The sequence below is a fragment of the Ipomoea nil genome, unplaced genomic scaffold, assembly GCF_001879475.1.
Source record: "Ipomoea nil cultivar Tokyo-kokei standard unplaced genomic scaffold, Asagao_1.1 scaffold1101, whole genome shotgun sequence".
Classification (NCBI taxonomy): Eukaryota; Viridiplantae; Streptophyta; class Magnoliopsida; order Solanales; family Convolvulaceae; genus Ipomoea; species Ipomoea nil.
The window spans coordinates 295,742-311,789 of NW_017617529.1; the positions used below are offsets into that span (position 1 = coordinate 295,742).

The following is a 16,048-nucleotide window of genomic DNA, read 5'->3' on the forward strand; positions in this document are numbered from 1 at the left end:
GAGTTGGAGGTGTATTTGTCTGAGGTCATTGTGGATGATGATGATTCTTTTGACCTTCTAAGATGGTGGAAGCTGAATTCTGATAGGTTCCATGTGTTATCTAAAATGGCAAGGGATGTACTTGCTGTTCCAATCTCTACTGTTGCATCTGAATCAGCATTCAGTACCAGTGGGAGAGTACTAGATGCCTTTAGGAGTTCCCTAACTCCTAAGATTGTTGAGGCACTTGTGTGTGCACAGGATTGGTTGAGGTTAGCCAATCAACCAATCTCTGTTGAAGAAAATATTGAAGATGTTGAAAGGATTGAGAAAGGTAAATCTCTTAAATTTACATTTTAACTTAGAATTTATAAATATTTATTATAAATTAATACTTCTTTTAATTATACTTGTGTTTTTTTTCTTTTTGCAGAGTTGTGCAGCACAGGCCTAACTGGAGTTGGATTATTGCCTACAATACTTGTATGGTTATATACTTATAACTTTTATTCCATAAAGCATTTCTGTATTTATTTTGATATTTGATCAATGATTATTATATGATATGTGTGTATGACTGCATCAGTGTTACAGTGTATGTGTATCAAATATCAATGTCCCTCAGGCCCTCATTCCTTGGCTAGGCAATGGAATTGGAAAGTGTTCAATGGCTTGGTGACATTTTAAATGTTGCTGTCATTGAGCATTTGGCACTTGAATGATGAATGGTGTCTGGTAAAGTGGTAATGTATATGGCTTCACTTCTCTCAAGTATCCATATCTCTGTTATTGACTTATTGTTAATTACTTAATTGTTTTTGGCCCCTTGTGCAAATGTGCAATGATGATGCTTCCACCATGTTATCTGAATATATAGAATTGGGTTTGGCATGTTGCCTATGTAGTGTGGTGTTTTGTGCCATACTCATATTGAGTAATTTCCCCCAATCCTTGGTTGATCTGGAAAAATAGCAATCTGAGCACTCTATATACAATTTTTAAATTATCTATAATGTATAATGTATTCATCTCATATTCAATTGTTTATATATTTTAAAGCTTATAAAAGTTTTGTGTTTTTACTTATCAGGAAGAGGAATAGCCAAATAGGTTATTATCATATTATTAGGTTATTATCATATTATTAGGGTCTACTGCCTACTGGTATTCTTTTTGATGAATGCTGAGTTGCTGACTGCTGAGACTTGGTGGCTTGGACTTTGGAGTTTGGACATTGGACATTTGGACTTTCAAGTTTAGTTATTTTGTGTTTTTGTATTGCTTAGTCAGTTAGTCTGTAATCAGTAAATGCTTATGAGTAATGAATGTAAATTTTAATTTGTAAGTTGTAACTGTGAACATGTGAAGTGTATAACACACTTACTACTTAAGTAGTTCTGTGGTTTAGACTACTTTAGTGGTTAAGTTTTAAAAATTAGTTCTTTTTGTTAAATAAATTTATTATTTTTGCAATTACACTTTTATCAACAATAATCGATCTATCCGACGGTTGAGTCGGATATCTGAACGGTAATTCGGAAGAATATCCGACAGAATTAGGTGGTAAAAAAAACAGTTAGGTGCTAGTATAGGGTATCCGAAGTCCGAACGAATTAGCCTTCCGCGAACTCGAACCGTCCAAACCCGTCCGATGCACAAGCCTAATTAGGATAGCCATAACTAGCCTTTGATATCCCTGAATTAATTGATTCAAACCAACCATTCAAACCAACATCTGTTACTGAATAAACTGGGGACGATAGCATTCCATATTCACTCAATAACATCATTACACTTTAATAGAAAATAACTAAGTCTAAATCACAGATTGAGATAGCTACAACCTGCAACTTAGTCTTCCTGTCCTTTGTGCACTAATCACAGCAATATAATTAATACAAGCTACTCGGTCTAATCGTTTATGACAATTACGGATCATAAACTCATAGATAGCAATAGGATAAACAATAATAAACTAAGTCGTCAATTTAATTTATTATCAGTCTTCCTGAAAAATTAACTCTGAAAGAGCAAGAAGTACATGAATCCAACAAATTAATTGAAATAGAACCTCCCTAAATTCACAACTAAAACTTCAAATCCCTCGAATCAGATTAAGGTAATTTAGATAAACATAGATCAAACTATTCTAAAATATTAAGAATATGAAAGAACAATATGCCCCAAATACATCAGAATAGCTCTCCTTTTATAGGGTTTCAGATCAACAATCTTTCCTAAAATTTATGCTCTTACCGCATCTTTCTCTTCAACTTCATCTTCAAAAGACTTTGTTTAATTTCCTCCAGAAATCTTCCGCGAATGAATCGCACAAAGTCACCGTTCGAAGCCTTCCTGCGCTGCGTCTTCGACCTCGCGTCCGCAACCTGCGTCCTGCGTACGTGAACAAAACGGAAAGAAAAAAAGTAAAAGTAATTATGTATATCCTAGTGCTAATCGGCGTGCAGAAAGAAAAGAAAGAAAAGTGAATTAAGCTAAACACCAATCACATGGGACCCACAAAACCTAATTATTCATATTAATAATTAATATAAGCTTAACTATACTTAAATTTATTAACTAAGTTATATAATCTTAATATAACAAAATAAACTAAATATAAAATATAAATAATAAAACTAACGTATAAAATCTTATTTAAATCAAGGTATAAAATATGCTCATCAGTGGGGTGGTGGTGGTGGTGGTGGTTGTGGGGTGATAGCGATGGTGGTGGTGGTGGCGGCGGTGGCAGTGATGGTGGCGGTGGTGGTGGTGGTGAAATAGCAAATAAATTTAATTAGAGGTAAAATAAGAAATATATAAATGTGTGTGTGTGTGTGTGTGTGTGTGTGTGTGTGTGTGTGTGTGTGTGTATAGGTTTAGGATCTGGTGCACATGTCACTTTCCATGCGAAAATGCGGTTGGTGCACTTGAAGGTAAAAAAAATGTGCACTTGAAGGTAAAAAAATTGCATTCGAAGGCAAATAGATGTGCAATTGATGCAATTTATGGTACCAAAAAGGGATGTTATTAAACTTAAGTGCTATTAAAACAATTACCCATACAAGTCGCTTGTAAATCTCACAAATTTCATTAAAAATTTAGTTATATGTCATTGAAAAGAATGCACAAGATATAACAAATACTGTCCAGAAGTTGTGCACTTGAAGGCAAAGAAACATGCACTTGAAGGCATAAAACTGTGCACTTGAAGGCATCTGCACCGAAGGAAAAAAGGGTTCAATTGAATGCTAAGTTTTGTTTTTATTTTTTAAATTTTTACACAATAGTAAGACACATACACTTTTAGGCATTAAATTGAGCACTTGAAAGAATAAAGAGGATCACTAGAAGGCAATGGAGAGAGAGGAAAAAAAAAACACTAAAAGGGAAAATTCAAAGAAAATTAATTATGAACTCTTAGAAAGAAACCATGCACTTGAAGGCTACAAAACGTGCACTTGAAGACCAAAAGATTTGCACTACTCAAAGGCACAAAGATGTGCACTCAAAATAGAAACTAAGTATGGAAATAAAAATGATGCACTCGAAGAAGAAAAAGTATGCATTTGATGAATGGAAAATGTGCACTCGAAGAATGACAAATGTGTACTCGGAAAGAAAACACAAACTGACTTATTTTACTAAAAATTACAAATATGCCACCGCAAGTTTTTAATTAAAATTCAATTTGGACTGTTAATTTGGATTGCATCTAAGGCTAGAAATCATCCGCATTTTTTACCTGTTGAGCTTTTTTTATTTGATCTGCATCATATATATATATATATATATATATATATATATATATATATATATATATATATATATATATATATATATATATATATATATATATATATTTCGCCAACTGTGCAAGTGAAGTGCACAGTTACACAATTGCGAAATTGCAAAGTTCGTCAAATCTAAGCCATTGATCTCAAGTATTCAATGGCTCAGATCTGTCCATATGGACTCATATAATAGGGTGAATGCACAGGAGCAGTAGCATAATATATATATATATATATATATATATATATATATATATATATATATATATATATATATATATATATATATATATATATATATATTTCAATATGAATGTGTGCACAGTGCAATGTATAAGTGTGGTGTGTGCATAATAATACATTATTATATTAAAGTTACGAATTTGATTCTTACGAACAAGCTCTCAATTGAGCCTCTTCCTCATAGTCTCCCTAATGTAGTTTATTTGGTTTATCTAGTGGTTCATCCAACCCTTGGTTGGATAGTGTATGTAAGTTTTTATCCTGAAAAAAAAAAGTAATATACTTAATATTTATTTGATATTAATATTAAATTTTAGAAATTAAATATTAAATATTAAATTAATTAATATATGTTATCGTTTAAAAATATTATGTGCCTATGTAGCAATATCTTCATTACTCAATAATATACTTTATTGTCCTAACATCACCTAAAAAGTTATTTGATTTGTTCTTCACTAACGGTGAAAAAAGAAAATGTTTCCTAGAGAACATTAGGTCTTACAATAACATGTTTAGTTTCACATCAATGGGTGGGAAGATTGACAATTCCATAAACAATGGCAGTGCAGCTCCAGTTTTCATATGTATGGCCAGAATTTTCACCTGATAGGCAGCTTATTGCCGCCAAACGGTAGCAAGCCGAAATTTACACAGCTGTATATTCATGACACACAAAATGAGATAAGTAATCGTATTTTCTCAGTTACGTATGTGTAATTCATCTCATGTGTAATAGTTGGCATATAAATGTCATTACTGCACCATCTTGATCTCATAAGATTTTAAATTCTTATGTAGGCGGGGAGATGATAAATCTAAAATTCACATTGATGTTATTGCTGACATTAAAGAGGTCATTAATCGGAACAATGTCTTGGTAAAGTCATTTCGCAATGCAAGGTCTGAGATCGAAGCAAATCCAAGAGTGGAGATAAAGATGAGATTAATTGGTAAACGTTCTAAAGATGCAAAAACTTACAACTTACCAACAGCGTCAGAAGTTGCAGCTTTGATTGTTGGTGATCTAAACCCATCAATAGGTGAACGCGATATTTTAGTTGAGGCAAAATCTGGAGCATTGAAAAGGATAAGCGAGCTGAATCCCGCTTACTTGCCGCTACAATATCCAATACTGTTTCCTTACAGGGAAGATATCCCATTTGCTGGGACATCAAGCAGTAAAAAATTTTCAAGGCACCGTATCTCCCTGAGGGAGTACTTCCCCTTTCGAATTCATGAAAGAACGAGTGAGATCTCAACAATTTTGTATGGTAGGAGATTGTTCCAGCAGTTCTTAGTGGATGCTTACACCATGGTGGAGTCGGGTAGACTTATTTTTGTTAGGACCAACCAAAAAACACTGAGGTGCGAGGCATACAAAGGACTGTCAAATACGTTGACTAGGGGAGAAATTGATCCTAGCACACAAGGCAAACGTATAATCCTACCATCTAGCTTTACAGGTGAGGCCCGCTACATGATACAGAATTATCAAGATGCGATGACAATCTGTCGGTGGATAGGGTACCCCAATTTGTTTGTTACTTTTACGTGTAACCCTAAGTTGCTAGAAATACAAGGGTACGTTAATAAGAGGAACTTAAGAGCTAAAGATAGGCCTGATATTGTGTACCGGATATTCAAAATGAAATTTGATTGTCTAATCAAAGATTTCAAAGCAGGTAAAATTTTTGGAGCAATTAGAGCAGGTAATGTACATGTTAGATTAATTATTGATTTTTATAATTATAGTTTATTTGAAACTATATCACTAATATATGTGTACATTAATTTTTATTTTTTCAAGTAATATACACCATCGAATTCCAGAAGCGGGGTGGGGTCTTCCTACTTTTCCCAGATAGGAGTGAGCTTACCAGTTCACATGACTACATGGACATTATCATATCAGCTGAAATACCTAACAAGGATCACGATAAAGAGTACTACGATGTAGTTGGAGAATTCATGATACATGGTCCATGTAGATCTGCAAGAAAGAACTCATCTTGCATGGTAGACGGAATTGAAGGTGTTCAAAGCACTTCCCAAAGGAGTTTGCTGACTGCTCCAGTTTGGAGGATGATGGGTACCCGGTATATAGGCGACGTGATGATGGCATGACCGTAACAAAAAACGGTGTTCCGTTGGACAATAGATACGTTGTACCACACTAAAGATTTGTTGATGAAGCATAGGGCACACATGAACGTTGAGTGGTGTAACCAATCTAGATCTATAAAATATTTGTTCAAGTATGTTAACAAAGACAATGATCGTGTAACAGCCAAATTCTATAAGAGCACAGTTGACTTAGAGGGCAATGAAGTAATTGATGAGATAAATATGTACTATGATTGCCGTTGTGTCTCTGCGTGTGAGGCTACATGGCGTCTTCTAACCTTTGATGTGCAATATAGGACACCATCGGTGGAGAGATTAAGCTTCCACCTCCCAGATTGTCAGTCTGTTGTATTCCGTGATGATGATAGTATCACAGATGTGATAAACAGATTTACTATTGGTCAAAGTTCGTTTTTAGGGTGGTTTGATGCAAATAGGAAATATGAAGATGCTCGAGTGTTTACCTATATTGAGATGCCCAATAAGTTTGTTTGGAAAAAATGATATTCAAAAGTGGCATCCAAGGAAAAAGGGGTTTTCAATTGGTCGTATTTTTTATATACCACCTGGGTAACTATATGATCTTATATGCTTTCATAATATAGTTCGTGGCCGTACATCTTTCAAAGACATTCGTACATTTGATGGGGTTGAGTATTCTACATTTAGAGATGCATGCTGCACGGGGGTTGTTAGATGAAGATAAAGAATACATTGGTGCAATTCAGGAAGCAAGTTATTGGTCATCGGCTCAATCGATGAGACAACTCTTTGTGACATTGTTGATAACTAATTCTCTAAATAGGCCAGAGCATGTATGGAATGAGGTGTGGCACCACTTAGCTGAAGATGCACAATTTAACCAACGTAGGTTACTTTTAAATCAAGGTATGGTATTTACTAATTAATTAATTAATATAATAATTTAATGGCATACTTTATTAATAAATAAACTACAATTCATTGTAGATTTGGTTTTAAATGATGATGAGAAGAAAAACTTTGCTTTGATTGAGTTGGAAAAGGTGTTGCAAGTTCACAATAGATCGTTGAAAGATTTTCCTCCTATGCCTTTGCCGAACTTTGAGTCACCAATTTTGTGTGGTAACCGATTGTTGCTTGAGGAGTTATCTGACGATCGTGCAACACTTGCTGAGGAAAGTGTTAATTTGTCAAGTAAGCTAACCAATGAACAAAGGATTGTTTATGATACAATCATTGGAGATGCGTTAACAAACGGTGGGGGTTTGTTTTTTGTGTACGGTTACGGAGGAACCAGGACGACATTCGTATAGAAGGCATTATCTTCGTATCTGCGTTCTAAAGGTGAATAGTACTTAACGTCGCTTCAAGAGGTATAACTTCGTTACTTTTACCATGTGGAAGAATGGCACACTCAAGGTTTGCAATCCCCATATCTCTGAACGAGGACTCGACATGCAACATCTGGCCTGGTAGTAATTTGGCTGAATTAATCATCAAGTGTAGATTAATCATATGGGATGAGGCACCAATGATGCATAACCACTATTTTGAAGCATTAGATAGAACAATAAGAGATTTACTATGTTTTGTTAATCCAACAAGTGCGAACCAAACGTTTGGTGGAAAAACGGTTGTGTTGGGTGGTGACTTTAGACATATATTGCATGTAGTCCCAAAAGGATCAAGATAAGACATTGTTGCTGCCACAATCAATGTTTCTTATCTATGGGACAATTTCAAGGTTTTAAAAATTTGACAAAAAATCTCTGTTTGATTAATACAGGTGTTGGCGCTGATATAAAACAACTTGAAGATTTTGCAAAATGGATTGCAGCAATTGGAGATGGGACGATTGGAGGTCAAAATGATGGTTCTGTAGAAGTTGATATCCCACCCGACATGTTATTGTCCACAAATGGGGATCCCATTGCCACTATTATTGAAAACACTTTCCCGATGTTTACAAGTGACAAGGGCGATAACAGTTTTTTTTTTAGAAAATCGTGCTATTCTGGCCCCAACTCTAGACGTAGTTAATGCGATCAACCAATACATGAGTGACATCCATGTTGCCGAGAGCAAGACATATTTGAGTTGCGATATGGTCTGTAGGTTTGAGTCCAGCGAGGGACTTTTGTCCGATGTACACACCCCTGAATTCCTTAATGGCATACGAGCTTCTGGCATACCTAACCACTATTTAACGTTAAAGGTTGGCTCACCTGTGATGCTACCGAGAAATATAGATCACTCCATCGGGTTATGCAATGGTACTAGATTGATAGTCACTAAGTTGGCATAACATGTCATAGAAGCAAAAACATTTACAGGTGACCATGCAGGTACTAGGGTGTTGGTTCCTCGAATGTCTATGACTCCTTCAGATCCAATATTTCCATTCAAATTTAAAAGAAAACAATTCACATTAATGATGTCATATGCAATGACTATGAACAAAAGTCAGGGACAGACATTATCCCATGTTGGATTGCTACTCAAGAAGCCAGTTTTTGTACACAGATAATTATATGTAGCCGCATCTATGGTGAGCAATCCTAAAGGGCTCAAAATTTTGATTTGTAATGAGGTATTTAACAATTTGTAATTCAAACACCACGTTGTTTACAAAGAGGTATTTAACAATTTGTAATTTCAAATTCTTTATGACGTGTTAGACCAATAACAATCGTTACTGGTAAGTATGTTTATATCCCATTTCTTAAATCCAAAGTAATGCTAAGTTGAAAAAATGGTTATCTTACAATACAACAAACATTTTTTCATTAATGTTAAATTGTGGTCCCGTGCATCGCACGGGTATCATACTAGTTTATCTAATATATTACATTAGAATTAGAATTATGTATGCATATCTATAGTAATCAATAATACTAGTTATAAACACCTTGCGCTCAGATGGCATCTCTGTGGCCCCCTTTGAGGGAATGTTACAGGATCGAATCCTGGTGGTGCGGTGTTGACTATTTGGGTTGTAATAGTTAGAGAAAGTATAGAACAGACACATGCAATGTGTGATAAAAATGCCCAATAATGAACAAACATATTTACATTAATCAATAATACTAGTTATAAATACGTGTAATGTGTGACAAAATTGCCATTAAACAAATCTAATTGTTAAATTACAAAATCAAAATAAATTTAAAACAATTGATCTTATAACTATTATATGAAAAAATTATAAAATATAATATAAATAATTAGAGAGATGTTGATCAACAATTTAAAATTTTCTAAAATAATTAATACATTACATATAAAAAAATAAAATAAAAAATTGTAAATGTACAAGAAAGTAAGTCTTGGAAAAAAATGCCTATATTTTGTAATACTTTATGTGATACAACAAAAATTACAAAAGAAAGAATGGAATAAAAAATTGGATCATTTAAATCATTCCTATATAAGTCTTTAATCTCCATTTGCAAGCAATAGGGAATACAAGATTAAGATTTATGAGATACAAGAATATATACAAAATTGTCGCATTGCTCAACAAAGAATTTTTCTTTTAAGTTGTGTAATTGAAAACTTTATCTAAAGATATATTCTCAGTGTTTACTACAGATAACACATGAAAATATGACAGTAGTGATGAAATTAACATTTCATCTCTCAAACTTTTATCAGTGTAAGACCTTTCATCATCTAGCCGAGGGCACCCCGGGCCGAGGCCGCCTCGAGGCAAGGCCGCCCCAAGCCTAGGTCGTCCTCCGGGTCGTCTCCACTTCTCCTTGGATCGGTTTGGTTCGGATCCGTCTCTAATATATCCATCAAATGGTATAATGCATGATCCAGTTCGAATAACAGGACCAGAACAAACCATGATGCATGATTTTTGCAATTACTGTAAAGTAAGCAATTTTCTTGGATCTCCTTCTGCATTTCAGACCAATGGTGCAGTACTCATCCAATTTGAACTTGACCAAGTGTGATTATAGATAAGATGAGACCAAAGTTTGAACCTCAGCAGCGACTGTGTGGGGATTATGTCCAAAGTAGGTAAAATCTCTTGCGCGCACCGACATTTGGCCCTGTCTGTTGAGTCATTGAGTTACCGTGATTTACATTCTTCGAAATATTCTGTTGGGCCGGGGTGTAGGGTGCGTTGGGAATTCAACATTTGGGAGAAGATAAGATGATGCATCAGTTATGTAAATTAAAGGAAATGATTTTTATTGCTCCACAGTGAGATAATGTGACACAAAACAAATGATACAAAACTTTAATATTAAAAAACTCTTACAGCACGTTTATGGCATGTTTGGTTCATGCATGGAATAGGTCAGGAATGGAATAACATTCCTTGGAATAGACCTATTCCATCGCTTGGTTGGATCATTTTGTCATGGGAATAGCATGCCTAGGAATGGGCTATTACTTTCGCAAGGGGAATAGCCATTCCTAGGGGGGCCTTGGTATTAGCTATTCCCATGCCCTTGGGAATAGCTTTTATATCACAAATACCAAAAATACCCTTTGCACATTATATAATATTTATATTTATTTAATAAATATAATGTATTATATAAATGTATATATTTAATTAATTATAATTTTTATCCATCAATCTATCAATAAATATATATATATATATATATATATATATATATATATATATATATATATATATATATATATATATATATATATATATATATATTTAAATAAATTATTTGTGTGTGTGTGTGTGTGTGTGTATATATACACACACACACACACACAAATAATTTATATATATATATATATATATATATATATATATATATATATATATATATATATATATATATATAAAGTTCAAATGCGGCGGGGTCTTCCCGTGCGGCGGTGCGGCGGAATTCCAGAATACACCAACAGTGTAATAAAAACACACCACAATAAAATGCAATAAAACATCACAAAATACACTAACAAACTCAAAAAAATACACCATATAACTCATCACCCCCAATGGTGTATTTCTGAACAGTGTATGGTGTTTTTACTCACACCTAATGGTGTGTGTTTGGTGATGCAGGGCTCTGTTTACTCTGTTTTGTGTGGTGTATTTTCCTAACGTTGATGGTGCATATTTGTTGAACTATTGGTGTTGCCGCACCGTAAGAAATCGCCGCACCGTAAGACATTGCCGCACCTGAACTCGCCTATATATATATATATATATATATATATATATATATATATATATATATATATATATATATATATATATATATATATATATATAAATTAACTGTATAAGACTCCTTAATTATGGAGCCTTAGCTCCTAAATTAAGTAGTCTGCTCATCTGCATGCCTAGCGGATGGGCATTGCAAGTTTGCTTAGCGGATGGGCAGTGCAAGCTTGCCTAGCGAATGAGCATTGCAATTGAAATTATGGAGTCTTGAGGCTCCTTTTATAGGAGCCAGAGCCTCAAGGCTCCATTCCTTACTTCTCCAACCGATGTGGGATAAGTGAGAAAATAAATATAAAAATAAATATGTATTTGTATAATAATAATAATAATAATAATAATAATAATAATTATTATTATTATTATTATTATTATTATTATTATTATTATTATTATTATTATTATTATTGTTAATGTTATTGTTATTCTCTCTCACACACACACATGCATATACATGTATATAAATATAAATATAAATATAAATATAAATAAATAAATATATAAATATAAATATATATATATATATATATATATATATATATATATATATATATATATATATATATATAACGTTCAGTATATCATAATCATTATTATTATTATTATTATTATTATTATTATTATTATTATTATTATTTTGTATAAGGGTATTTATGTCTTTAAAACCTATTCCAATTCTATTCCTTTAACCAACCAAACACTGGAATACAATTACTAAAGTCTATTCTTTCAACCAACCAAACAACAGAATACAATTCCTATTCTATTCCTTACATATTCCATTCCATGTGGAATAACATTCCTATTCCCTCCAAATTCATTCTGTGAACCAAACGCGCTGTTAGTTCGCGGAATGAATTTTGAGGGAATAGGAATATTGTTCCATAAGGAATGGAATAGGTAAGGAATAGAATAGAAATTATATTCTATTGTTTGGTTCGGTAAAGGAATGGACTTTAGGAATGTTATTCCGGAGTTTGGTTGGTTTAAGGAATAGAAATATAATATATGTGCAAAATACATAACTATCCTTATACAAAATATATAATATTATTATGATTATTATTATTAGGATTTTTGTCTCTTTCTACAAGTAAATCAGAATGTTGCGATGAATCGCGACAACCCTAGGTCTTCGTCGATTGCCCCTTTGCCGGCAATCCAGCCGGTGGATCGTCGATTGGGTGACGGGGATGGAGTCAGGGGTGGGTCGTTGTCGTTCGCCAATGATCGAAGGGATGATTGGAGGCCCCCTGAGATATCCAGCATTTTGGTTGTACCTTCGTCGAAGGAGTCTTTGGCTCTTTGCCGGCGTCTCAGACCTTACATGGAGGATCAGATGATTTGGAGGGCCCTGGGGATGTGCAGAGATCATTCGACGCTACTCAATTGGATGATCGGAAGCCTCCAGATTCTTCGGGAGTCAGTGCGCTGCAAGCCGCCGGGCTGAGGAGCCTAGCGCCGGAAGGGATGGTTGCGATGGCATCAGAGGGGTCGTGATTGCTTGTCATCTAGGTCAGAACTCTGTTCGTAATCTCCCATGTGACACCCTCGCTCTGGCGACAACGGAGCTTCGATCGCGTTTATGATTGGTACAACGTCGAGAACTAATGGCTTTCTGGCTGGGTGGGCCCCACTGGTGAGTTTCCGGCGAGCCCAAGGCTCTTGAGATGATGGGGAGGGTGGTCTTGGCTCTGTTCGACAGCCCCCTCATGAGAGAAGGTTTGGATGATGTTAGGGATGCTTAGAGACCACCTGCCATTGCATGGACGATCGGAGGGCTTGGTTGGAGTTGGGGATGCGTCGAGGTCGTTCGCCAATGACCGGATGTCGATCGGAGGGCTCCAGTGTTGTCCAAAAATTTGATCGCACCTTCATCAGTGGAGGTGTTGCCAGCGTCGCGGCCACTACATGGAGGACCTGAAGGTTTGGATGATGCTAGGGATGCTTAGAGACGACCCGCCACTTCTCAGATTGATGATCGGGGACTTTCGGGATTTAACGCTCAGTCGATCACCGTCCGGCGAATAGAGGAGGCGAACAGAGGAGGGGTAGGTGGCGGTGCTCTCGGCTTGGCCATGGTTTCCTGTCCATCCGGGGCGGCAATTGGTCGAAAGAAATGCAAAAATAGAGACAAAGAGAGAAAGGGTAAAATAGAAAATAAAATATAAAATCTATTCTTGAGAACTCAAGAATAGGTTCATACCAGGGGGGGCCCTAGTAATAGTTATTCCCTCGGTAGGGGGAATGAACCATTCCCGGAAATAAAAAAGTTTACAAAACAAAGGAATATGCTTATTATTGGGAATGTTATGTCACTTAGGCCTATTACGCGAACCATACGTGTCATTAAAGCGTCTAATCAAATACCAGATAACTTTTAAAGAATTTAAAATTTTGAATCAAATAATTTCAAACTTTTAAAGATTATAATTTTTTTTTAGATGTATAATAGTTTGGACGAAATCACGGAATACAGTCCTAAGACAATGGATAGGAAACATAAGGTTGATGGGAACATTGGTGGCATGGTTTAATGGAACTGTCCAAAAGATTTCAGTCAAATAAAGGTTTAACCTTACTTTATGTTAATGGTGCAACACAGGCTGCTTTGTATTTATAAAAACCATAGCAAGCTGTAACGTAAAGTCGCTTTGGCCGAGTGGTTAAGGCGTGTGCCTGCTAAGTACATGGGGTTTCCCGGCGAGAGTTCGAATCTCTCAGGCGACGTTTAATTTTTTTAAGTTCAAGTTGAGGCAGACCGACCTTTACAATTTTAAACTCCTCTCATTAATGGTTATAACCGACCTTTACAATTTTAAACTCCTCTCATTAATGGTTATAATTTATCGTAAACATAAATTTTAAGATAAGTGAAGAAAAAAAAAAATTGAAAGAGAAAAGTGAACATTTTATTTGTTCTCTTTTACTCCTAAAAAATGGTCACAGATATTATTAATGAGAATGTCATACAAAACAATTAGTTGTATTACAGTAATAGTAATAATTTTAGCAAGCAAAATTATGTTTTAAATTTATTTCAAAGAAGCTGGCGATATTTTGAAGCATATCTATACCAAATCTATATAAAGGTGAGTTTTGGTTATACCTTTAAAAAAATATAAAGAGTTTCAAGTGTTGAAATTTTTTGGAAAAATGACATTGTAAGTGGTTATTTTGTGGTACAAATATCAGTAGAGTATACATTTGATTTGGCTTGGGTCAAAGTGGATTCACATTCTTCTAAGTTAGTCGAAAAAATTGATATATTGTACGTTCAAAATAGATATTGAATGAATAAGTAATTAATTCTTAAAGTATACCAATTTGGGTTGGAAGAAGTCTTTATCCACATTGGAACAGGGAAGTGAATTTTACTAGTATAAATACAGCTCTCTTTTAAGAGGAGCTTGAATTGTATAGCATAAATGCTCTCTCTTTCACGTAAGAGGAGGTGGGGGTGGAGGAGGGGGGTGCAAATCAAATCTCATAATGAGCATGATTGGCAACCAATGCAGGTTATGTTGCTTTCCGTGACTTAATAGTTTGAATGCTCAACTATTTAGCCAAAATTTAATTTGTTTTATCTTTAAAAACCTAGGACACAATGCTCCTAGCACCTTTGGGAGATATCAAATAAGATTTTAAGGAAAGTATGTGTGACACACGACTTGAATTTGTAACTTGAATGTTTCATTTGCGCTTGAATTTCGAAATTATATCCAACAAGCTTAAAACCTTATTTGCTTGATGAAATGTCTTCCTCCATATTGCCGATTAATAATAATGGGGACGAAAATAATAATGTTAATAATGGATCGAATGGTGGGAATGGCAACGATGTTGCATGTTCCAAGACCTAGCAACTTTTGGCTTAACAAGGTTATTGACCTAGAATGTTCCCGGGGTGAAAGAACAAGAAATGGATGCTCTAAAAGTGTCGAATGACCTTGAGGAATGCTTCCTCTTGGTTAATTTGATATCGGGGAAACGGCGCTTTTGGCCCCTCAATTGTTTTAGTTTTGGAAATTTAGCCCCTCTTAATTGATTTGAGCAAACTTAACCCTTTAATTGTTCATAATGTAGCATATTTGGTCCCTCATGTTATATAATTAGAATTATTTTTAATAATTTATATAATTTATTCATTCAAAATTAAAAATATTTTTATAATAAATAAATACATAAATTAAAAATTCAAAAAAAAAAAAAAAAAAAAAAAAAAAAAAAGAAGAAGAAGAACAGCCACCGGCTGTCCTCGCCGGTGGCTCTTCTTCTTCTTCTTCTTTTTTTTTTTTTTTTTTTTTTTTTTTTGCGTGCAGGATTTTGAAAAGGAGGTGCCATGGTGGTTGGAATATATTTCAAGCCTTTTGTTTCTCGCTGTTTTTGGAATATTGCACCATCTCCGGTGAAGAATTCTGAGTCTCGGGATCGGCCGCCAATCCCTCCTCTCCATAGATCTTTATCTGACCCCACCGTCGCATTAGAGTTCCGGCCGCCGGTTGCCCCCTCTCCGCCTAGACCTCCGGTGGCGCCACAACCCATCAAATCCCCACCTAGCAGCTCCGCTCAAGGGAGTCCCAATACCAAGGTTAACACTAATAACTTTGAGGTCTACTATATATTATATATTCTCTGAAAATTGATCCAAAAATCTTAATTGCAGAGGCTTAAGAGGATGAAAGATAAACTGGGACAGATGAGACAATGGTGGGAT

At 34.9% G+C, this 16,048-nt stretch overlaps 1 protein-coding gene and 1 non-coding gene across 2 annotated transcripts; both read left to right on the top strand.

The window, feature by feature from the left end:
- The first annotated feature begins 4,579 nt into the window (after positions 1 to 4,579).
- LOC109183148 lies at positions 4,580 to 12,831 on the top strand. Its single transcript, XM_019333333.1, has 8 exons — positions 4,580 to 4,653; positions 4,821 to 5,731; positions 5,830 to 6,118; positions 6,221 to 6,635; positions 6,752 to 7,034; positions 7,116 to 7,322; positions 7,915 to 8,115; positions 12,623 to 12,831. Exons 1-8 carry the CDS (start codon positions 4,580 to 4,582, stop codon positions 12,829 to 12,831), a joined length of 2,589 nt encoding a protein of 862 aa, XP_019188878.1.
- A 1,148-nt stretch (positions 12,832 to 13,979) lies between these two features.
- Positions 13,980 to 14,061, top strand: TRNAS-GCU. The gene has a single exon. It is a non-coding gene; the product is annotated as a tRNA-Ser (tRNA).
- The last annotated feature ends 1,987 nt before the right edge of the window (positions 14,062 to 16,048 follow it).

Excerpts from the sequence above, each read along its gene's own strand:
- LOC109183148 (XM_019333333.1), top strand. The coding sequence starts at position 4,580 with ATGGCAGTGCAGCTCCAGTTTTCATATGTATGGCCAGAATTTTCACCT. Across the intron at positions 5,732-5,829 it reads TTTTGGAGCAATTAGAGCAG|TAATATACACCATCGAATTC; the intron begins GTAATGTACATG and ends TATTTTTTCAAG. Across the intron at positions 6,636-6,751 it reads TTGAGATGCCCAATAAGTTT|TTCGTGGCCGTACATCTTTC; the intron begins GTTTGGAAAAAA and ends TTCATAATATAG.